The sequence below is a fragment of the Phyllostomus discolor genome, chromosome 12 (genome assembly GCF_004126475.2).
Source record: "Phyllostomus discolor isolate MPI-MPIP mPhyDis1 chromosome 12, mPhyDis1.pri.v3, whole genome shotgun sequence".
Classification (NCBI taxonomy): Eukaryota; Metazoa; Chordata; class Mammalia; order Chiroptera; family Phyllostomidae; genus Phyllostomus; species Phyllostomus discolor.
In genome coordinates this window covers 61769089-61793345 of record NC_040914.2, presented here as the reverse complement: position 1 = coordinate 61793345, position 24257 = coordinate 61769089, and the positions used below count along the sequence as shown (strand labels likewise).

The following is a 24257-nucleotide window of genomic DNA, read 5'->3' as shown; positions in this document are numbered from 1 at the left end:
TTTTTTACCTTTAAATTTATATAATTGGAGTCACAGTCTTCTACCTCAGGTTTCCAGGAATCAGTTGGGATTTGTCAAGCATCTGCCGAATACTCAGGATCAGGAAGAGTGCAATGACATGAATTTTCACAGCTGAAGATTACACATTAGATTCAAATGCTAGTGATACGAATGGACTATCCTTTCCTGTTAGTAATCTTCAATTCACGTGATAGTGACATAACGAGGCCCTCATGAACCATGTCTCATTAGCAATGTTAGAAGGCTATCAGGTCTTAAATATAATGAGAAAAATGGTTTATTTCCCTTGTTTTATTAACACAATCACTAGAACTTCAATCTGAGTGCTTAATTTTTCCCTAACAGTTTAGCTATTTCCAAGAAAAACAACCATGTGAAGACTGGCATTACAGATAACAAAATATTATTACCTTGTACTGGCTTCTCTGTAGCAGATGGTTTCAGTAAAAACAGAACTCCCGGCGTGTCTACCCGCTGACCACTTCACACCCACCAACACAGCAAAAGTCTTGGTTTTTGCCTCTCGTGATTATCAAACGAGCAACGCACTTCAAGAGAAGAGCCGCAGCAAGAATCCGGAACCGCAGAACTCCTCACTGCGTTACCGTAAACACAGCATCAGTACAAATACAGGTGACTTTCATTCTCCTCAAATTCTTTTCTTCCAGAACACCTGAAGATTACAAAGTCAACACTTCTACTTTTAAAAAAGAGGTTTGTTGTGTGTTGTTTTTTTTTTTTTTTAAATAACTGTAGTCAGGGCAAGAAAAGGAAAACAATATCTTTATTGTAAGTGGTTCTAACAAACATTCACTGTGTGCACATTCCAGCAGAAAGAGACAAAGATCTTTGTTCAAAATATGTTGAAATAAAATAGGTAAACAAACTGCATTATTGACTACACAAACGGAATGTTAATATTACTCGTTCACAGTAGAGGGTGAAGTAAAAAGGAAGTCAAATAATCGCAATAATGTTTTGTCAAAGTAGCAAATGTAGAATGTAGATGCAGGCAAAGAGCAGCTCCTAAAACTCATGAGGAAGAGGCTACATGTAGGGTGGGTAACTTAAGTTCAGCTCTGCTTCTCAGAACCTTCCTCTAAAATCACCCCACAAATTCCCCACCGGGCTCTTTCAGAACACGACAGCCCAATGTGACCAAACCCCCCATTACTCTTGTGATATTTGACAACCAAATAAGATGGTTTAAAAAGAATCAATTTCTTGTTGAGACAAGACATATCTAAATCCATTTCTCCTGGGGAAGGACATAATAAACATTTACATCCTCCATTTTAATTTCCTAAAATGGAATTTAACCAGATAGCTATCACTTGAGATTGCAAGCACGAGATACCATGGGTAATGATATACCTGGCCTGTAAGAAGCATTTTTCATTGCTCCACATGGGAACTAAAGAGTATAAGCTCAACAATGCTCTCATTTCACAACATACGCATTTATGACAACTACTCAGAGAACTTTATAGACTCAAATTATAGGTTCTAATGGGTTTTTGTTTCTGCTTAAGCAGTCGCATAAGGACTAAACACAGTATGTTTTGTCTTTACAAATGTAGAAGTTATTTGGAAACTAAACCAATTCTTAAAAGCACAAGCGGGCCAGGAAATTTTGGAGACTGGTGCAACCTATTTTGGTGGCACCAATTCCCCCTCATCTTCTTTTGAGATCCCCAGCCCTTATGTGTACAGCAGGGTGTGCAGCAGCAGCTAATCGTGCTTGGGAACGAACAACCAAACACCCCAGAGACTGGTTCTGAGGCCCAGTCAGCCAGCAGGGGCGGGCCCCCTCGCTCCAGAGGGGTTTTCACGATCTACCACTATTGAGACTGTTTTGAGAATTCAAGTCTACTTCTTAAAACAGAAGTCCTTTTGGATGGATTTGGCTAACACACTGTATTACTTTATTGTTCAGAAAAACCTCTTCAAACTCTCACACAAGCTCTACCTTTCACCTGACTGTTTATGTAGGCAGCAGAATAATAGCAAACGGACCCAGAAGTTGTTTTCATAATATAAAGTGACATCACATTAGCAGATCAAAAGAAGCCCTGGGTATTGGATGAATTTCATGGATGGTAGAGACAAAGTCTGAAAATCTTTTCCTCTGGCTCTGAGTAAAAACAAGTCCGGATATAAACAGGAAAAGACAACCACTATGAAATAGAAAAACATGCCTTTTGCATTGGTGTTTACACTAAAAAATATTAAAAACACCAGTTTTACTTAAGACTATCGTTCTTTAATGTTTCTTATAAACCAGATGTTTTTCATTCAATTTTGGAGACTGCCAATACACTTGTGATCGATCCAAGTTATCTTCCAGCTTAGTTTTAGCTTGAATGTTCCCTTTCCAGCTCCTCAATGCTCCTTTGTTCTTTACTTCTACGCAGCATGGTCCCATGTAATCATGCAACTCACAGCACAGCAATTACATACAAACTCTTACTCGAGGCATCTCTTCCCCGCCTTCAAATAAAGGAGCATCGGCAGTCACGCCACTTTTGCTACACAACCAAAGATACTTGTTTTCAATAAATTGTCTTACGGTGCCATCTTATAGTATATACGAAAACATTTTCTAACAATAAAAGTTTGACTAGACCATATCCCTGATGATAAAAGTCAGCCAGAAATCCTCCAAAGTTACTCCATAGTACCATATCCAAGTGTGCAAAAATGGGTAATATTTTTTTAAACTTTTTTAAAAGATTTTATTTTTAGAGAGGGAAGGGAGGGAGAAAGAGAGAGAGAGAGAGAAACATCAATGTGCAGTTGCTGGGGGCCGTGGCCTGCAACCCAGGCATGTGCCCTGACTGGGAATCGAACCTGCAACACTAAAAAATGGGTAGTATTTTGATGAATTCTGAATTCACTAACTGCTAAATCACAGGATATAAGACCTGGGTTGAACTTTTTCTTAAATAGTTTGCATGGGCAGACACTGGTGTCCCGGGCAGTTTCCTGTCTTTTCCAGTCCCTGGCGAGCAGAAAGCAGGAGGAGAGACTAAGCAGTGCCCGTGGTCCTTCTGGAGCCGCACTGCTCCCTGCTGCACATGACCATGGCTTGAAGGCAGACTGGTAACCCTCAGAGGACAGGGAGAAAAACCACCTCAGCACGTGGTGGGCAGAAAACAGTCAGTGGACTGTCTCCTCGGGTGCTTCCACAGGGAAAAAAAAGTGAAGGCAAATATGCCAAAGAAGTTCCTGAACCAAGAAGAAACAGTAATATAATTCCAAGTAGTAACCTACTCTTCAATGAAACACTCCTCCAAGAAAAAAAAAAAAACCTACAAGGTTTTTATTCTCAAGAGAAAAACAACACAACCACAACCTAGAACCTTGGGGGTAAAAAACAGATGAAATGAAAAACATTCTCTTGTTGCCATCCCCCATTTCAAGTACATACTGGAAAAACAGAAGATCAAATACTGTATCTTTGATCATTTTGGAGTCTCTTACTTTCATTAAAACAGGGAATAAAATAATTGCTAACCAATAAGCAAAAAAGCAGCAAAAATCCCTGGTAAAGCTCTACAGACATAATTACAAGTTTGTATTTTACTGGGAAAGATGGTTGAGGGAAAGGAAAACTAAGAAAAAAAGATGGCTAGAAATGGGTGCCAAACCAAAGTAAAGGACAAAATCTTTGGTGCTTTTTCCAGGCTCCTGCGCTATAGCAGTGTTTCTCGATATTTTTCCAAGGAAAGACTGCTGTGAACTCTCCCTTATCACTCTGTTCACGGCTCCCCTTCCCTGCGTCTCTCTGTTCTGAGAAATGAAAGGAAAGCACAGTTCTATCCAGCACCACATAGTGGACTAAGGGGTGGCAAGAGCCACCTGCTGCACTAGCTGGGGAGGGAGGAGACAATTACATGGCTCTTTCTAGTTTTAACAAATATAAACGAGGAACAAGATCATTTGGCAGTTGTGTTTTAAGTTGCAGGTGTACAACTTACTTCACGAATTAAACCCCTTATGGCAAGTAAAATTAAGTCAGAATTTTAAAACAATGATATTTACTTAAAAGAAAAGTAGAAAATCTTCAAAACCAGAGAGTGCTGCTGCGTTAAGGTCTCATGTGTATTTTTACCAAAGTGCAGTGTCACTAGGATTGCAGCTATTAACCGAAAACTTTGTAATATAAAGGTGCTCGTGGAAACCAGTGAAGACGGGAAACAGGGGCAAGGACACAGAACAGGGAGCAGGTGCTTTGGAAGTAAGGCTCTGAGAAGGGAGGACACTGTTCCCAGGCCTGAGGTGGACACGTGGCTAACCGTCTGGGATCCAAGGGGGAAGAATACAACTGGCTGGATTTGGGAACAGGGCAATGATGCAGCCTCCAATCAAGTCTCTAGTTTTCAATCCCAACTGGGTACACTTTCCGGACGTCAGCAAGGCCTCCTCAGGAGGATCTGCTCTCCGGCGTGTAGTAGTAACGGTACAGGAAACCTAGGAGGACAGCGCCGACAATGGGGAAAATCCAGTACGTCCAGCAACTAGAAGTTGGGGAAGAAAGCAATAAAGTCATGAACATTTATACCAAAAGTTCACTATCTTCCAACATACACATTTTAATATTTTTGTGAACAAAGAGCTTTTATTTACTTTGGGAATTTTAACTGCTCTATCACACACTAGTTAGAGAAGAACAAATATTTAGATTGGAGTGACAATGACAAATGATAATTTTAAAAAGATTAAAAATACCCTGGCTGGCATAGCTCAGTGGATTGAGCGCGGGCTGGGAACCAAAGTGTCCCAGGTTCGATTCCCAGCCAGGGTACATTCCTGGGTTGCAGGCCATAACCCCCAGCAACCGCACATTGAAGTTTCTCCCTCTCTTTATCTCCCTCCCTTCCCTCTCTAAAAATAAGTTTCTCTCTCTCTTTCTCTATCTCCCTCCCTTCCCTCTCTAAAAATAAATAAATAAAATCTTTAAAAAAAAAAAAAAGATTAAAAATAATGTACAGTATGCTACCAAAGAAAGATACATATACACACACAACTTCGAATGTGTTTTCGCAAAGTCATATAGTGGTTCTTTCTGGGTTATGGGATTATGGATAGTTTAGATTTTTCTTTGTGCTTTTTCCCATATTTTACAATTAACATTTTTAAACAAAAAAAAGCCACCACTTATATATATTAGAAGTATTAGCTTCTAATATAACTATCAGCAATAACTTCCTCGAAAGTATTTTTTAAATTTAATCCTCACAACAACCCTATGAAATAGGTTCTATTATTATTCTCATTTTTACCACAGGAAATACAAGCTTAGCTAGCACCCAAGATCACAAAGCAAAGTTAGTCAAGCAGTGGATTCCAAACCCATCCATTTAATCTCTAGTCCAGTTTGGGCACTAATGTTAGTACAGACACATGTGCGCACACACAGAATGATGCTGAGAGTTTTGATAAAGTGAGATAAATGGCAGTTGGCTTAAAAAGTCCTGTAAGAGATTTTCCTTAGGTGTTTCAGAACAGTTATCATTCTCCTTAAAGGTATTCTACTTCTCTGATAGAGCTTATCAGTGCTGCTAGCTTGAAGGAGTAATTCCATGATCCAAATGATCTGGCTGCCCTTCTACTTAAGACATATGCAGTTTCAGTATTAAAAGGTTTTGAAGCCAACAAAACCAGATTCAATAATAAAAATGATTTTCTTTGCCTAAACATGACTTAGCACTTTGCACATTTATGGCAAAAGCTGCTCTAAACAAGTTTCGAGTATCAGCCAGGTAGCTTTTTTTATTTTTGAAGCAAGTTGGCATGTACGGTGGCAATATGATACGTGGGAACTATGAAGTAAACTTCTCATAAAAGTCATGAATTCAGATATCTTGGAGAGTAACCACAAGACACAAAAGGGCTCAAAAGCAGGATTCTTGAGAAAACAATGAAGAGAAATTCTTCAGTACAAAAGACCGAGGATGGTTGACCACCAATCCTCATATAATCCTTGGTAATACAATATTTAACTGCCACTGAGACTAGAACCAGAGGAAACACATTTACACTGCACCGGGGGGATTCAGGTTCAACAAGAACTTCCTGGCCGTAAGACAGAACTCTCTTCTTGGAGATTCATTCAGGTTATTGCATGTAGTTGTGATTCAGTTATTTTTATCGATTTGTAGCATTCTGCTATACAAATATACCAGAATGAATTCATTCCGTTTATTAATGAATGGTTATTTGGGTTATTTCCCATATTTTAAGATCCTAAATAATGCTGCTATGAACGCTCCTGTCTGTGTTTCCTGATGTACTTGTGCACACATTTCTCTTGAGTATATCTCTAGAAATGGAATTGCTGGGTCAAAAGTTATTCATATTGTCATATTTAATGGATAATGCCAAACAGTTTTCCCAAGTGACTGTACCCATTTCTATTCCCCTAAGAGGGCCTAAGAATCTTGGTAATCTACTTCCTAAACAACTCCTCTGATTTCTAAAATTAAAAATTTTTGCCAATCTGGTTAGTGTGAAATATACCAAAGATTTTAACCTTCACCTCCCTGATACCAAATGAAATTAAACCTTTTTTTTTAATATGCTTATATTTGTGTTTCCTCTTCTATAAGGTGCTTAAGTCATTTTCTCATATTCTACACTAAGTTATTTTTTAATAGATTTGCAGGAATTCTTTATGTATCTGCATAATAATTTTCTTATTCGGTTTGATCTGTAGCAAAAGTATTGCAACTTTAAGGCTTATATTTTCAAATTCTTTATTAAGCATAAGTTCTTAATATTAAGAAAGCTGAACTTACTGTTTCTTTCAAGTTTACACTTTTCTAATATTCTGTCCCTCACCTCAAATAAAAAAAGACATGACACTTTTTTTTAAAGGAGTTTTCTTTTCTTTTTTTTTTTTTTTTTAAGATTTTATCTATTTATTTTAGGGAAGGGAGGGAGATAGAGATAGAGAGATAGAGAGAGAGAGAAACATCAATGTGCGGTTGCTGGGGGCTATGGCCTGCAACCCAGGAATGTACCCTGGCTGGGAATCAAACCTGGGACACTTTGGTTCCCAGCCCGCGCTCAATCCACTGAGCTACGCCAGCCAGGGACATGACACTTTTATGAGGAGAAAAGACACATTTTTTCTCTCTCTCTCTGAAATGCTTTAAATAGGACCTCAGAAAGACAAAACAGGCAGCTATACATAATCTCTATACAGGTTTTTTTACAAGCCAAGGATTCTATAGTCCTCTCAAGTAGACGCACTAAAGGAATGGTACATTGAATTCTTTCAGAGCTGTAGTACTGATATTAGTGCAAGAGGTATTTTGTAAGTAACCATTAAGAGAAAACCCACATTCTTGAACATAACTTAATATATAATATTTTCTTCTATAAATGTAATAATAATACCTACCTTATAGAGTGATTGTGAGGAGAAACAACATTAAATTTTAAGTGACAGTTACATAGCTGAGCTGAGCTGCAGAGGCTGGGCTTGACTCAATAGTAGTTACTTTTCTGTCCATGCTTACCAGCCTCTTACTGAGTGTGATTCCAATTTGATTTAAAAATTACTCAAGGCATGAACCTTTGAGATTAAAACTGTAAAAATTAATTTTGCTAATGCTAAGGAACTTCTGAATTTGCAGTAATTTTAGCCAAAACACAATTAGCTGTCAAACCGCACTCTTAAGCTACATCATATGTATAGATTTATGGGAGAATCTCGTCAGATGTTATGTTGAGCATAATGAAGTGCATTAAGAGGATACTAACCTTTTGCAGGTGCTATTTTTTGAAGGGTCCTGGAGGAGATGCATATTCAAAAATGACAAACAAAAAGAATAAAGATTAACACAGAGCACATAAATGTTCTTGAATATCTATATAACCCCTGTAGCTAATAACAGAACTTCACCTTTCATGCAATTTGAGGTATACAAATCTATATGTGATGTGAGTACCGGGAATTCTATTTCTAATATACTGGTATTCCCTAGTGAAGAACCATTAATGAAAGCACAAAGAAATGACTCAAACATCTTTTAGAGGTTAAAAAAATGCTACTGATACAAACTATATTGAAATGGACTAATTTGTAGTCACAATGATATGCCTGGTTCAGTAGGGCTTACCACTGGCAGTAGCTAGGATCACATTTTCTGAAAACATATTTTAAAAATAATGTCTTGACTTGTAATATATAGATTAACTGAAATGACTTGGCTTATTCTCTGAAATCATTGTAAGTATGATTAGAGACCTTAAAGCTCATTTCACAATGGAAACGGGGAGAATGTGATTAAAGGAAAGAAAATGCCGAAAGAGCCTTAAAAACAAAATTTTGGCATAAATTGATGAATTGGATAGGCTCTGAGTTATATCTTTAAAAAACTATTACTAAATATTTAAAATTCAATTAAAGTAAATATCAAATGAAGTTACTGATTCCATTAATTAAATGGATAGTACCAAATACCTGCTAACTTACTGCCAGAGGACAATAACCCACTAAATACAGGTTACTGCTACCCAAAATACCATCTCTGCCAATATGTAGATATTCTCCAGGGTGTGAACACAGAATATTAACTCTGTTGACCACCATTTTCAGTAACATCCCATAATTTTTAAAAACCCTACATAGTGGCCTAGATACTTGAGAGCAGATCATGAAATGAGTTTTAATTTCATATATCCAAAACACTATCATGCAAATGAATGCATGCCCCAAACCTGAAAGAAATTAGCCTATAGGCAAGTAAAACTTCTAATAAAAATTTTTAGATGAACCATTACATACTATACTTCATTGAGACCTTGATGGCTACTGTCATCTGGGATATATCCACTAGAATAGCACATCCTGGGCTAATTAAAACATGTACAGGTCAATCTTTGGGAAATAAAATGAACGTTTACAGATCTGGAAGATGATGGTAGTGGTGATGGGTGTGCATCAGTTTATAATGTTGCCTTTTTAAATATTCCACTATGGTAGCTAAGAAATAATTGCATTTCATCAAGACAATGTTCATGGCCTTTTATGCTTTTTCCAGATATATAAAATGATTTACAGAAAAGAAAATGTAAATTTAGTATTTTTAAATGGGGTGATCTGAAAGGTTTACCTGACAGCACTATGAAATAAAATATGTATTATGATGTTTAACCTGCATCACATTGAAAGCCATATATACAGCCCTGGCTGGTGTGGCTCAGTGGATTGAGTGCTGGCCTGCTAACTGAGAGGTCACTGATTTGATGCCCAGCTAGGGCACATGCCTGAGTGGCAGGCCAGGTCCCCAGCTGGGGGCATACAAGGGGGAACTGATCATCTCTTGCACATTGATGATTCTTTCCCTCTTTCTCCCTCCCTTACCCTCTCTCTAAAAATAAATAAATAGCCCTGGCTAGTGTGGCTCAGTGGTTGAGTGTTGGCCAGAGAATCAAAGGGTTGCTGGTTCAATTCCCAGTCAGGGCATATGCCTGAGTTGCAGACCATGTCCTCAGTAGAGAGTGCATGAGAGGCAATGACACATCGATGTCTCCTGCCCTTTCTCTCTCCCTTCCCCTATCTAAAAATAAATAAATAAAATCTTTTAATAAATAAATAAAATCTTAAATAAAAATATATACATAAAAATAAAAACTATACATACAGTTCATATAAATGGATTCTCTAGATTTCAAAGCTTTTAGCCTTTTTTATTACCAAAAGCCCTGGACATATGCTAACTGAAATGAGCCTTAGAAAATATAATGAACAAACTGGGAGAAAGAAAGAGGGAAAGAGATCAGAGAGAACCAAACCATAAAATGCTGAAATTGTAATAGTTGCTAATAAGCAATAAAAAGTTAAAACGTACATGTATTTTAGCTAAATACTTCAATGCCTGTTTTAAGATCAATCCATCCCTAGAGTCAAAAAGACGAACTTCCCTAACATAGGAAGAAAGAGAAGAGAAAGAAGCATGTCTTCTCTTCTCTTTAGGATACTGACAACCAAGTAACTGCCAAACTACAGTGACTCTGCTGTCAACCAACTATAATGAAAGAGTTATTAAGACACTGTCCTTAGTAGCCAAATACATCAGCCAAGTTTGGAAAGAAGCTGAACAAGTTATTTTTAAATTTACAAAATTAAAAACAAAAAGGTTCTATTAACACAAAACCTTCCTTCACCTCCACCCTTCCGTCCTCTCTGCGCACAGTCCTCCCATTCTCATTTCCATTTCAAAGCCCTGTGCTGAATCTAACTGATGTTTAAGTGAAATTCCTACAGTTTATGATTGACTTTAACTTATCCCTTTGGTTGTTCAGGCATATCTGGCTGGTTATGTCCTTGCCCACATTTACATTTACATGCAAGATTTCTGGTCAAGAGAACAGTGACTGCTCTTGATACCTGGCATGGAAAATAGTAACTGTAATACTATATGATTTTAGTTCCAAGAAAGCAGATCAGATACAGAGTTCTTACCAAATAACTAATATGCATGTTTCCTTATTCTCCAAGGAGTTTGGGATACACTTCCAAACAACCAAACTGCTTTAAGCCTACTCTGATTTTAGTTCAAAATTAACAGAAATTAATTGTTTAAATATACTGGTTCCTAAAGTTAAAAGTTTATTAAGACTTTAATGCCCTTGTAGAATAAGTAAGTAAATATATTAATATACACATAAATACCAAACCTGAACTTTGCAGGATAAAAGTAAATATTTCATAATATCTGAGTAACCTTTTTGTAAAGCTGCCCATAACTAAAATTATGTCTAAGATCTTCAAACTCAATGCTAAATTAGTTTCCTCACTTGTAAAATAAAAGGCTCAGACCAGATGAACTTGAATTCTAAAGTCATATTCCATTAACTCAACATAATTTTCTGACCTAAGGGCGTTTTAGCAAAACCTACAAAAGCAGCTTTCTAAAGGTTAGAAGAGAAGGAGACCCCATTCCCCGACGTCTAGGAAGACTGGAAGAGCTCTACTATGTGTAGACTTTTCTATCTTACACCAGGTATATAGAGGTGTTCTTCTAGATACTCTGCCAAGAGGCCCTGTGCCCTTAAATTCTGACCCTCTTTGATACTGTTAAAAAAATAAAGAAATGTCATAATTGACAAATATATGAGTGGGGACTTGGGAGGTCAGCTTTCACTATGGAACCCTGTTTATGAGAAAACATAGGAGAAGAACACACACACACTTAAAAAACAGTATACTCTGTCACCAGGACATAAACATAAAAAACAATGTGCCAGAATTATGATTACAATTCATTAAAATATACAAAAGGGGCATTCTAAGTGTACGTTCAAAATGGGAGGGAGATGGGAAAGTCTGGGGGGGTGGGCTGGGATGGCAGTAAAGGAAACTGTACTTGAACAACAATTAAAATAAAACTTAAAAATTTTTTTAATTAAAAAAAACTATTCAGCCTAAATAGTTTATATTTAGACTTTCAAGTGTTTAAATAAAATAGATATATATTATAAGGAACTTACATTTTATTTCCTCCATTGGGTGTTTGCTAGTCCAAGAGGATTTTAAGTATTTAAAATTAGAAGTGGATTTTAAGCCACAGGACACCTTCAGCAAATTTAATGAGCATTTGGGTGGTCTGGTAGTTTTTATAGGTTTTTATTTAGAACATGTTGGTATCTACGTGGCCAGTACTTATGAAAAACAGCTTGGGCACTTTTGGCTTCAAAGACTACCTGAGAGGATTTTTTTTCCCCATAATAAAAGAAACTAGCATGAGCTATCACTACATGAATTTTAATACTAGGTTCATCTTATGACCTAAAAAGTTTAAGTACTAAAAGTACATGATTTCAACACTTGACAGTCCCAGTGATGACACAGCCATGCAGTCTGGATCTTGAGGACAGCCTTCTCATGAGGCTCCATGCACTAACATTTCTTTCTGGCTGAGATTACTGCTTAACAGTTACTGTCTTGCAAAGCATACATCCCTAGAGTCGGCCCAGCCGTGGCAAACATATCTCCCTGTAGATAAGCACAAAATTCAAGGATGAAAAGCGTCCTCTCAAATAAATTTATACACGACTCTCTCAAGAACCCACTAGGATACAATATATAAGACATCACTGAAGAAAAAAATTAAAACACTCATAGGATGTTTCCTGCTGGGAACTAAGAAATGAAAAACTTGCTACAACATTGAGGACTGATTTAAAAATGGATGTTACCTTGTCCTCTGACATTATGTTTTGCAAAACTGTATGTCATTTCTAAATGGAACGTTACAAGAAGACATTAATCCCTGAGATCCCTTGGCAAAAAGGACATTTTGTCTTTCTTTCAAGAGTGATTTTGCCATTACATTCTATGCTTTATTTCAAAAGATTATGTTACAAAATACAAATGTTAGACAAAAAGAGGGAACAAAGTAACTGGCAAAATTCTTTGGTAGATGGCAACCACTACTCATCTAAAGGGCATTTACCTCCCCATTCCAAACTTTAATAAATTAGGTTGTATGACAGGACTATTAAAGAATTCTTAAAAGTAAATGTTTAGTATCCAGGACCAACTAACTACACTACATAAACAATGTATTCTTTTTAGTTTCTCTCCCATAAGAAAAAGGTAAACTGAATATGTTATTCGTGGGTAATACGTTACGTATATGTAATAGAAAACTATTATAACAAAAGTAAGTAGCATCTGAGAGAAAAAATATATCTGCCTTTAAATACAATGTTTGGATTACTTCTAATATTATGAAAAATATCATAGATATCAAAAGTTAAACTTAAGTTAAAAATGAATTTAAAAACTGTTTAAGTCTTTATGGAGAAATCTTACCTGCTTTTTAAAAACATCAAATCCTGTTACAGCAAATGTCATCTCATTAAAACTTTTGTCTATCAAATACTAAATATCTATTAAAAAGAATGAGGAACGTCTTTATGAACTGATAAGGAACAATCACTACTATCAAATTTTTAAGTAAAAAGAAGCAAGGTGCAGAATAGTATTATGAGATTTTTTTAAAGAAAGGGACAGAGGTTCTGCCTATCTATCAACTGAACAATCTATCTACCCATCTCTCCATCTATCGACCTGCCTACCTATTTATATTCATGCATGAACAGGATCTCTTTAGAAAAAGAGATGAGAAACAAGAAAATGGTAGCTGGCTACCTCTGGGTAAGGGGAACTAGGAGAATGAGAGTTGGAGATTGCAGGGAGTCATTTTTATAGTATACTTTATCTTAGCTTTTTTTTTTAACCATGTACACCATATACTACCCATTCAAGAAACAGAAATAAAAAATGGTCAATTTATTGGGTCTATTCACTGTAATGAGATTTGACTAGTGAAGTAGCTGAACTGTCACCTAGGCAGTATCTGTTGAATGAATGAATGAAATGGTGCCCACTTTTTTGGTCAGGATAGCATTTGTATGTCCCTTATCTCCTAAACTGATGGTCAAGATAAAACAGTAAATCAGGAAGTAAATGCATACTTGAACAAGAGATTTCATGGACCATAAAGGTGTCTAGGTTACTTGTAGTAGAGTAGGCATGCAGATAGGCAGACTGGTAGAGAAAAAACTAAGTGTGTTTCCAAGGTGTTTCCATAACCAAAAGCAGATCAGGACAACATTAAGTCAAATATGAATAGAAGGTTGATGGCTCCAGCAAGGAAGAGAGCCATAGAGACAAAGAGGTTTTTTTAACTAGTTAGTTATCTTTGACTGAAGCGGGTAAGAAAAACATCTACTGCCAGGTGTCTTCTAAGCTTTTCAGTTTTAGTGTTGTAATATCTCAGGGCCTTGAACCTCAGACATCATCAGTCTCAGAAGAAAACAATAGTGACCATTAATTGTTTACCTGTATCATAGCAAAAGCAATATGAAAAGTAGTTTCAAAAAACTGGAGAAAGGTTCCTGATTCATACTCTGAAACAGCCGTGTTTGGGTGTTTGTTGTCATTAGTTTGGGAGAGGGAGAGTCCGGCTGGGAAGAGATACAGAGCTGCGGAGGGAGGAGAGGAGAAGAGGAGAAATAGAAGAAGGGGAGGAGAAGGAAAATGATAACTATACTATAATGCAGGCTTTTTAAAAAATCACTTATTCACAGAGGTTCAGAAACCCTTAACCAAAAGAAAGTATTAATAAAATTAATATTACATCCATTTCTTCATGGTGAATATTTAAACCAGAACAGAAAAAATTTTAAAAACAGACCCCTACATCCTAGACACAGAAGTGCCTATTTAAAAATTTCTGTAAGAAATAAACCTGAGGGGCCAAGAATTTTTTCCTGGACCTGAAATCAGGTTCAACTACAGCTCTGTGACAACCTATGTAGGTGGTCTTGAAAATTTTCCAAAAGGCTTCGCTTGCCTGATCTGTCTGAAGTGCGGCAGTGTGACGGGAAACACTCAGCTGCCAGACTCTCTACTGCACAGAGCCTGTCCTTTGGGCACAACGTTCATGAGGAAAACAGATACTTAAAAACCCTGCCTTTCATCACTGCTTAACTCAGGCAGGAGCCAAACTACATTTGGAGACTTCTAAATTATTATAGAATGTGGTGAGCTGAAAAGGTTTCTTATTCTGTATTTATTACAAGTCCAAGGCTCAACAATTTTAATTTAAGACATCTCTAATTAATTTTTTGCCCTACAGAAAGCAGACAGTGCTTTTCACCAAAGAGAATTCAAGTTTCCTAAGTTTCAAATGAAAGACCAATATATCATTTATCAGAAAGTCTGGTGCTTGGCTACCTGGGTGACTTTAAATGCAAATTCCCAAGTCTTACTTCCAGAGATTATGAATCAGTAGTAATGGAAGTACAGGAAACATACATTTCAGAAAACATGCCAAGGGACTCCAATACATGTGGCACAAGGAGCAGAATTTGAAAATCACTACTCTCCCACTCCTAGAATGGTCTTAACTACATAGTGTACTACCAAGGAAGAAAAAGAGTGACAAAGAACAATTTGTAGACTTCTTGACATTATAATTTGAAAAATATTTTTTCTATTGTTTTAATATAAAAAGTGCTCTTACGGTTGCTGTCAGAAGCAGATTGTGGCCCCAGATACAAAGTGCATCTCTTGTACAAATGGGACTATCCCTTGAACTAAATGTTGACCTTTTGAGAGTCGTGTTTCCTGAATATGTTCAATAAACAAGACCAGGCTTACTTCAAGTTTTCTCTTAATTACAACGAGTGAGGATTTAAGAATAGGTAGTAATGTATTAGGAGGGGAGGACAAAGAAACCAACAGTGCTCACAAAGCATTTAAAGAACCATTTCATCCCCCTTCATAAACAATTCAACAGTTCAGAGTAGCAGAGTGTAGCAAGACAGAAGAGTGAGTTTACACACTCTGGATTACAGGGCAACAGACAGCAGATGCTGTCAAGCAATCTGGAGTTAAAAGAATTCTTGTGTCTAGGCCAACTTTAATTGCTGTGTTTTAGACGTGTTCAGTAATTGCAGCTCAGTGAGGAAAAGGAAGCAAGAAGCTAGAAAGGAGGAAAAGGGGAAGGAACATCATCACTTCCACGATGTTCTAGGAAGCAACTACACTGCTGTTCCTTTAAATCAGGGGGTAGTATAATAGTTATCTGATGGACAGAAGTCAAGGAAAATTGTGAGGGAATAAGGGAGATGAACCACCCAGCTTGCGGGAAGCAAAAAAAAGTCTCCCGTATTTTCTTCCTGGTACATTATGCAGTAAACATTAAGGTTTTCAAATACTCTTCCATTTATGCTGTATCACTAAGTAAATGGGAAGGGTGTAGGCCCATTTGAGCCTACACAATAAAAGGATTAAATTTGGAAATAGAGACAGAAAGGCCCGTTCTACTCAATTACTTCAGTCTACAACTCCTTCTAAGACCTCTAAGAGAAAAAAACTGACTTTCCATTTTTTTCCAATATAAAAGCAATTATTGTCACCTGTACTATTTAATGTAAGAATAATAAATACTTTTCTACAACTGAACCCATAAACTAATTTCTTTCAAAATCATACAGGGCATGGCTTTAGAGTTTCAATTTGAAAAGAAATGTAAATAGGAACATGAACAAATGTGTCCTACTGTTCAAGACTCAGCTATTCTTTTTTCCTGAGATGGTACTGAGTCCAAATTCCTGAAAAACAGGATTTCTGCTTGGGGGAAAAGTAAACACTTTTCTTGTTAAGATAGTTTTTTAAAAAGCAATTCTATTTGAGTAAATAGAAATATAAACCCTTGAAACACACAAGAGAAACAGACGGCTTCTTACCTTGCTACCACTTTCAGGTTTAAGGTCATTCTGTTAAAAGAGGAAAACAATATTTTAAGACATATCCAAATGCATGCTCACTATGCGTCTGTTTCCAACCTTGCAACATGAGACTACATTCTGACAGAAGTGAATTCCCTGAGAGAAGGCAGGATATGCAGAAGGGTATTGCCCTCCCCCCACCCCATACCTGACTCTGAGCATATCCAAGACTCTTGTTAGATGATAGTTTAAAAAGTACATAGTTACCACCTTTAGAAAGGAATTAAGTAGAGATGTTATGAAGTGCATTACAAAATTCAATCAAACAAAAAAAAATCCAAAATCAATTTCCTTGGCTTTTCAAAGATATTGCATGTGATGCTTTATAAACAAGAAGCCGTATTTTATTAGCACAGTAAGACTAGATAATTTTGGAGAAAATTTAGCCTGACAGCTGGACAGAATGAATTTCCATTGCTCTGTGGCTGTTCAAGAGCTTTCATGTCCATAAGCACTCCTAGCTTAGCTGGTTCTTACCGGATGCACGTCACCAATGTAGTACTGCTTTAGCATTTCTCTAGCATCAGAGGAGTGGCCTACATCTTCAAAGCTTTCACTTGCATCTGCACCAGCTTGTTCCAGCAGAACCTCTTCTCCGCCAGGATGCTACAAGGAAAAGATACTTACTGAACAGAGGGCTCTTTGAAAAGTAAACCAATAAAAATTACTTTCCGCTCCCCCTCCCTTTTCTCTCCCTTTAATGTGTGAGTAATGGAACCAACAGACATTGCATGCCACCTGACAGAACGTAATCGGAAGAACACAACGTAACCTCTGTGATATTTAGGCCAAAAATGCACTATGTGAGCATAACTGTGAAGAAAACCCCAGAACAATTGCAAATTGAGAGACAGCCTAGAAAACAACTGACCTGGGATCTCCAAAAATATCAGTCATGAAAGCTAAGCAAAAACTAGAGAACCATTCCAGAACGAAGGAGCTAGAGACAAAAAAACAACTGGGAACGTGTACTCCTGGGTCAATCCCTTTTGCCAACATTACTGAGATGGCTACAGAAACCTGAATGGAGATTCTGGGCAAAGCATACATGAAATCCTTTATCCTATTCTTGAAACTTTTCTGTAAGGCTGAAAGTTAAATAAATAAATAAGTAGCACCAAAATAACTACCTCTAAACCTAGAAGTAGATTCTATCTATAACTTACAAGCCATATCATCACCCTGGACAAATTAAAAAATAGAAGTATCTTTGTTTCCTTATTTGTAAGATGGAGATAATGAGTACCTATCTTAACTACTATTGTATTAAATGAGATAAGGTTATGAAATATGTTGTATTCAAGAAGAGAGGGGTGCAGTTTGTATAATATGCTATCATCTGCGATTTTAAAAAGCAGATACATATATGTGTGCATATGCATAAAATCTCCCTGGAAACACTGATGAGAATATGGAAGCTGGGATAGAGGGTGGGAGAAGACTTTAAACTACATTTTTTCAAATTGTTTTACCAAGTAAAGTATTACCTACTCAAAAAACAAATACTTTTTTAGAAGTTACATTTGGCACAGACCCTGACCTAAAGTAAACACTCAATAAACATTTACTTATAACTAGCAAATACAGAATTTACATTATTTGACATGTCCAAATTTGTATTTTTGAACTATCAAATAATGCTCTGAAGTAGTTCCTTCTGATAACAACCTTTTAAGCAGAACGAATATGACCATCCTTGTCTTAAAAATGAATTCAACCAAAGCATACCTATGTTCAACCTCCCAGTCATAGTCACTGGCTTGTGAGCTCCTGAGGATAAGAATTACTCCTCCTTTGTCTCCTAAAATGTCTCCAGCCAGGGGGTGGGTCTCCCATCCCAGTGTGTAAGCATGCTGTTCTGAAGCAAGAGTAAGAGAGCCACCACTCACCTGCTATTACACCTGAAACTTCTCATTAGTTCTGGAATTGTGTCCCAATTTGCTCTACATACCTAAACTACAAAAGATATTATTTTTTTCTTTATGATATATCCAACTATTATGTTGCTTTTCAGAGTAAAAGGAGAATAAAACTTGTTAATAGCTTGAAATATTTCAGGGAATGATTAAGTTTATGACTTTTTACAGAGCTCTTTCTATGAAAAAATATTTTATTTTCATCAATCTCTCACCACTTATAGACAAATAAATACAACTAGAAATAAATATAACATTTTTAGTGTGTAAAATCCATTGTTTTCCTATTATCCATTCAATCACTTCAAACATTATTCCATAAACTTTATTGGTACTTATTATTTTACACACCAGGCAGTGATTAATAAAACGAGAGAAAAGTTGTGTTTTTACAAAAGTGAATTCACACAGCACATACTGTTTTATAATCTCCTTTTTTTCACTGAGGCAGGGGGGGTTCAGAGTGGTCAAAAACCTCAACGTTTAGTAGGTCCAAAATGTGGTCTTAACACAGATGGTTCAGAATAGGCAAAAAAGATTTCAAGGAACCTTTGATTTCTGTTTTAGAATTCTGTAAACTTCCCTCTTGTTTAAAATGAAATGGCATCCCAGCTGAGGGCAGTGCACTAGGCCTAGGCATGTCCTGGGACTAGATAATGCCCAGGCTGAGGGGCATGAGAGGGCCTTAAGGAGACCCTGACAGGATGAAGGGGAAACAAAGCACAGCTCACCAGGGAGGAAATGCCTCGGGACCCTGGCCCAACTGGCTCTCAGTGCAGACAGGGCGTGGGAGACGCTGCTCTACACCAACATCAGGCTCTGGGGGGTCCTGGCCATCTTTACCATCACCTTCATGGGAATGACCCACCACTACGTGTCCATCCTGCTATACAGCAACAAGAAGGTCACCCAGAAGCAGATATCTGACAGACAGGTTCTAATCTGAAGCACAGTCAGGTCAAATGGAAATTATATTCCCAACCAATCCCTCATGATGTGAAAATATTACTTCATCAACCCAGAGGGCAGATTCAAAAATCAATAAATAAAGGGGAAACAGTACCACCTTCTCCTTAGTGATCCCCCAATACTCAACTGACATAATGAAAGAGAAATAACAAATGTCATCCCCATGATTCTTACTGGTGAATGGATCAGCATGGCATTCTCAGGCTGTGTCACAACCAAAGTCCTATTTCCACTAACCCTATTTTAAGCCTATGCTACAGCAAGGAATCAAACCTCACATTAACTGCATCCTGGTACTTCTGCTATGTATTTGGACATCAGAGCATTTCCTCTCTGATTCTGGGCCAAGATAATGCCAGGGACCAATCAGAAATGTTGCATAAGCCATGACTGGAGCAGCCATGCCCATATCTGCAGACAACAAAGCTTTCAAGAAAAAGCGGGAAGTTTTGGAGCTAATGGATCATGAGTGGGCACTAAATTTTGTCAAAGAGGAGCTCATGATCAAAGATACTTGACTTGAAAGCACGTTCAAAAAAAGAATTACAGAGCTGTGCTGTGGCACGGCGTGTGCGAGGGGCCACCACCTGTACCACCCAGCCGGCCGCAGGCAGGGAAATGCTAAATTTCAGTTTGAAATTAGTGAAAAATCTTCATTTACAAGATAGCTTGAGAGCCCATGGGCCTTGGGGAAAGAACACCTCACTTAGCCTCTGTACAGATTAAGAGACTTCAGCCAAGATGGAGGCGTAGGTAAACAAGCTTAGCCTCTGCACACAGCTACAGCAAAAATTACATCTAAACTACAATACAAACATCACCCAGATTTGTCAGAAAACGGAGCTGTATGGAAATCCTACATCCAAGGATTTACAGAAGCCACATTCATCCAGATAGGTGCCTTTTCTACAATAGGCCACACTAAGACAGGGAGTCAAAGCAGCTCTACCTAATACACAGAAACAAACACACGGAGGCTGCCAAATTGAGGAGACAAAGAAATATGGCCCAAATGAAAGAACAAAACAAACTCCAGGAAAAGAACTAAATGAAACGGAGAAATAAATGAAAAAGACCTATCAGATACAGAGTTCAAAACACTGGTTATCAGGATGATCAAGGAAATCACTGGGCACTACAGCAGCATAAAAAAGGCCCAGGCAGAAATGAAGGCTGCATTAAGTGAAATAAAAATCCACAGGGAACCAACAGTGGGGGGGATGCAGCTGAGATTCAACTCAACAATTTAGAATATAAGGAAGAAAAAAGCATTCAATCAGAACAGCAAGAAAAAAGAATTAAAAAAAAAAAAAAAAAAAAGGAGAACAGAATAAGGAGCCTCTCTGGGACATCTCCAAAAGTACCAACATCTGAATCATAGGGGTGCCAGAAGGAGAAGAGGAAGAGCAAGAAATTGAAAACTTATTTGAAAAAAATAATGAAAGAAAACTTCCCTAATTTAGTGAAGGAAACAGACATACAAGCCCAAGAAGCACAGAGAGTCCCAAACAAGTTGCACCCAAAGAAGACCACACCAAGACACAGCATAATTAAAATGCCAAAGATTAAAGATAAAGAGAGAATCTTAAAAGCAGCAAGAGAAAAAGCAGAGTGTTACCTACAGGAGAGTTCCCGTAAGACTGTCAGCTGATTTCTCAACAGAAACTTTGCAGGCTAGAAGGGACTGGCAAGAAGTTTCAAAGTGATGAAAGGCAAAGACCTACAACCTAGAATACTCTATCCAGCAAAGTTATCATCTAGAATTGAAGGACAGATAAAGTGCTTCCCAGACAAAGTAAAACTAAAGGGGTTCATCAACACCAAGCCATTACTATATGAAATGTTAAAGGGTCTTATTTTTAAAAAAGAAGTCAAAACTAAACACTAAAATGGCAACAAATGCACAACTAACAACTGAATCTAAAAAACAGATTAAGCAAACAATTAGAACAGAAACAGGATCACAGATATGAAGATAATTTGGAAGGTTATCCAGTTTGGAGGGGGAAGGAGGAGAGTGGAGGAAAAGGTGCAGGGATTAAGAATTACAAACTGCCCTGGCTGGTGTAGCTCAGTGGATTGAGTGCAGGCTGTGAACCAAAGGGTCACTGGTTCAATTCCCAAGTCAGGGCACATGCCTGGGTTGCAGGCCAGGTCCCCAGTGGGGGCCACGTGAGAGGCAACCACACATCGATGTTTCTTTCCCTCTCTCCCTCCCTTCCCTGCTCTCTAAAAATAAATAAAATATTTTTTTTTAAAAAAGAAGGTTAAGAATAGCATAAGAAATGGAGAAGCCAAGAGCTTATATGCATGACCCATGGACATGAACTAAGGGAGGGGATCGCTGAAGGGAATGGGGGTACCAGCTGGAGAGAGACAAAAGGGGAAAATTGGGACAACTATAATATCAAAATCAATAAAAGATATTTAAAGAATAAAAATACATAAATAAATAAAAGAATTACAGACCTCTATTTTTTTGAAGACCAAGTAGGGATTATCTCTGTTGAGGACTTGGAGTAGCCCATAACCTTGTAACTTTTGTTTGAGCTGGAGCCTCTCAGAATTAAAAGGAGAATGCATGTGTTGGTGGGCATGTAGCAAGGATCCTTCTCATCTGAGCTGGGCTCAACTTTGTGTTTGAAACTAGAGGAAATGAGGATTGTGTGCTAGGTGACATACAGGGAAAGAGCTATTTTTTAAAAATCTTTTAAAATTGCTTTCTGGTGACCACAGAAATAAAAGGCAGAGAAACAGGAAAATTCAAGCTAATGATAATACATAAAACACAAAAACTTAGCAAAAATTCAATCTTTGGAACAAACATTGTCAATTATAACTAATTATGATGTATAATCCAGCCTGAGTTCTAACTACTGTAGATTCTTGTTTTCTTGAGATGCAAACCCCCTATAAAATTTATGTAGCTGCTATTCTTATAACTTCCTCTATAACGCAATAATTTTCATTAATGAAAATTTAGAAACTATGGATAAGCAGAACGAATCTCCCTAAATTGTTGTTTTTGAGCCTACAGAATGATATCAGGAACAAATGTGTCAAAACTTTAAACTTTTTTTTTTTCCCAGAGTGACTACTCATGGCTAAGGACAGACTTTGCAAACCTAAATCTCTTAACACTTGTCCAGGAGAAATTAGAGACCCTGAGATACTGCTGGATTCCCGAGTGCCTTCAGGATGACAAAAGATGGGTTAAACAATCAGAGGTTCTTGATTTGGAGTACAGAATGTAACAAGTGCACTGAAAAAAAAAATCAATAGTTCTGTACTGTATATGGCCACTCAATTGAACTAAAGATCCAGTTATTCTGGATAAGAGCTTATGTGTCTTTATAAGAAGGAAGAAAGGGTAATGGCTGACAGATACATAGATAAGGGTTGCCTGAGAATAACTCTGTCCTGGATTAAATGTTCCAGAGAAGTGGCAGAGTGCCATTTCTGTAGCAAAAGGTAGATGTAATTTGCATGTTGAGAACTGTAACAAAAAACAAATGACTCTAGACTCTACAAATCAAACCATCCTGTTTTCTCTTTTAAAAACAAATGTAGAAAGTAAAACTAGAAAATTAGAATAAGATCTGTGGATTATAAAAAATAGTTTTTAAAAAAAGATCTGTGGATTATATCAATGGCAATATCCTGGTTGCGATATTGTACTAATTTTGCAAAATGTTACTATTGGGGGAAAATGAATAAAAGGTACAAGGAATCTATTATTTCTTACAACTGCACATGACTGTACAATTCCTCAATAAATTTTAAATTCAACAAATCAAGTGGAATTTCTAAGTATATACCCAAGAAAAATATCTATAGATATATATACTTCTGCACACACATATGATCATTGCAGCATTATTCACTATGACCCTAAACTTGAAACAAGCTAGTGTCTACAAACAGAGTATGAATAAACTGAGGGGCAATGCAGCACTACTGTTCAATGGGTGTAAGAGAGTTTCAGTTTGGGATGACAAAAAGTTCTAGAGGTGAATGGTGGTGATGGTTGCACAACGATGTGACTGTACTTAATGTCACTAAATTGTACACTTAAAATGGTTAAAACAGTAAAATTTGTTATACATAACCGTATGTATAACCATAACCATAGTATACATAACCATAAAAAACATAAACAAACACATGTGCTAAGTGAAAAAAGCAGACAAAAGGACAAATATTGTATTATTCTACTTAAATGAGGTACCTAGAATAGGCAAATTCATCAAGACCCAAAGTAGATTAGCAGTTACCAGGAGGCTTGGGGAGAGCAATGAAGGGGGAATTATTACTTAGTAGTTACAGAGTTTTCTGTTTGGGATCATGAACAAGTTTCAGAACTACATAATGGTGTTAGTTACACAACATTGTGAATGTAATTAATGCCACTGAATTGTACAGTTCATTTTAATAACAGTTAAAATGGCAAATTTTACATTACATGTATTTTACCACAATAATAAAAGAATAAAGCTGGGTTTACATACCTATAATTAATATAAGGCAAAAATTTGCTTTTGTCTGACTTATAGCAAAACAAAACAAATAAGATCAAAGGAATTTGGGGGTTATCATTAGTAATCTAAGCTGGTTGCCTACACTACTCAAATCTATTGAACAATCAAAAATTACTCTTTATTTTTATTAAAGAAACCTGATGTAAGGCAGTACATATTTCCCATTTTTCTCTATGACCTGTTTTGCTTTTAATATAATTCATTATGATTTTGCAAAAAAGATCCTTTCGACCTGGATAGCCTTTGTGTTTTAAGACTAATGGACCTTGCCTCAGCTCATATAACATAAGCAATTACACAGTATTACAAATTTAAAATGTTCCCAATAAACTGTGTGTAACCAAGATCATAAACTCTCAGAAGAAATGAAATAATGACTGTGACCAATTCATTTCTATTTCAGTCAAGCAATAATCAAATGAAATAAATTTTTTTTTCAGGTGCTGGCAATGAGTAATCTGGCCATGAGCTTGGGAAGCTGCCTATGGAGTCT

At 37.0% G+C, this 24257-nt stretch overlaps 1 protein-coding gene and 1 pseudogene across 1 annotated transcript in view; one reads left to right on the top strand and one right to left on the bottom strand.

The window, feature by feature from the left end:
- Window positions 1-2967: 2967 nt before the first annotated feature.
- The window catches only part of LOC114515504 (cytochrome b5 type B), a 28010-nt gene continuing 6720 nt past the window's right edge, over window positions 2968-24257 (bottom strand). Inside the window, exons 2-5 of the mRNA XM_028534778.2 lie at window positions 16819-16947; window positions 16300-16329; window positions 7792-7820; window positions 2968-4541 (exon numbers count right to left, since the gene is read on the bottom strand). Of these exons, the coding sequence (XP_028390579.1) occupies window positions 4448-4541; window positions 7792-7820; window positions 16300-16329; window positions 16819-16947 (282 nt within the window). The 3' untranslated portion in view covers window positions 2968-4447. The remainder of the gene's footprint in view (window positions 4542-7791; window positions 7821-16299; window positions 16330-16818; window positions 16948-24257) is intronic.
- Window positions 17136-20191, top strand: LOC114488350 (annotated as a pseudogene).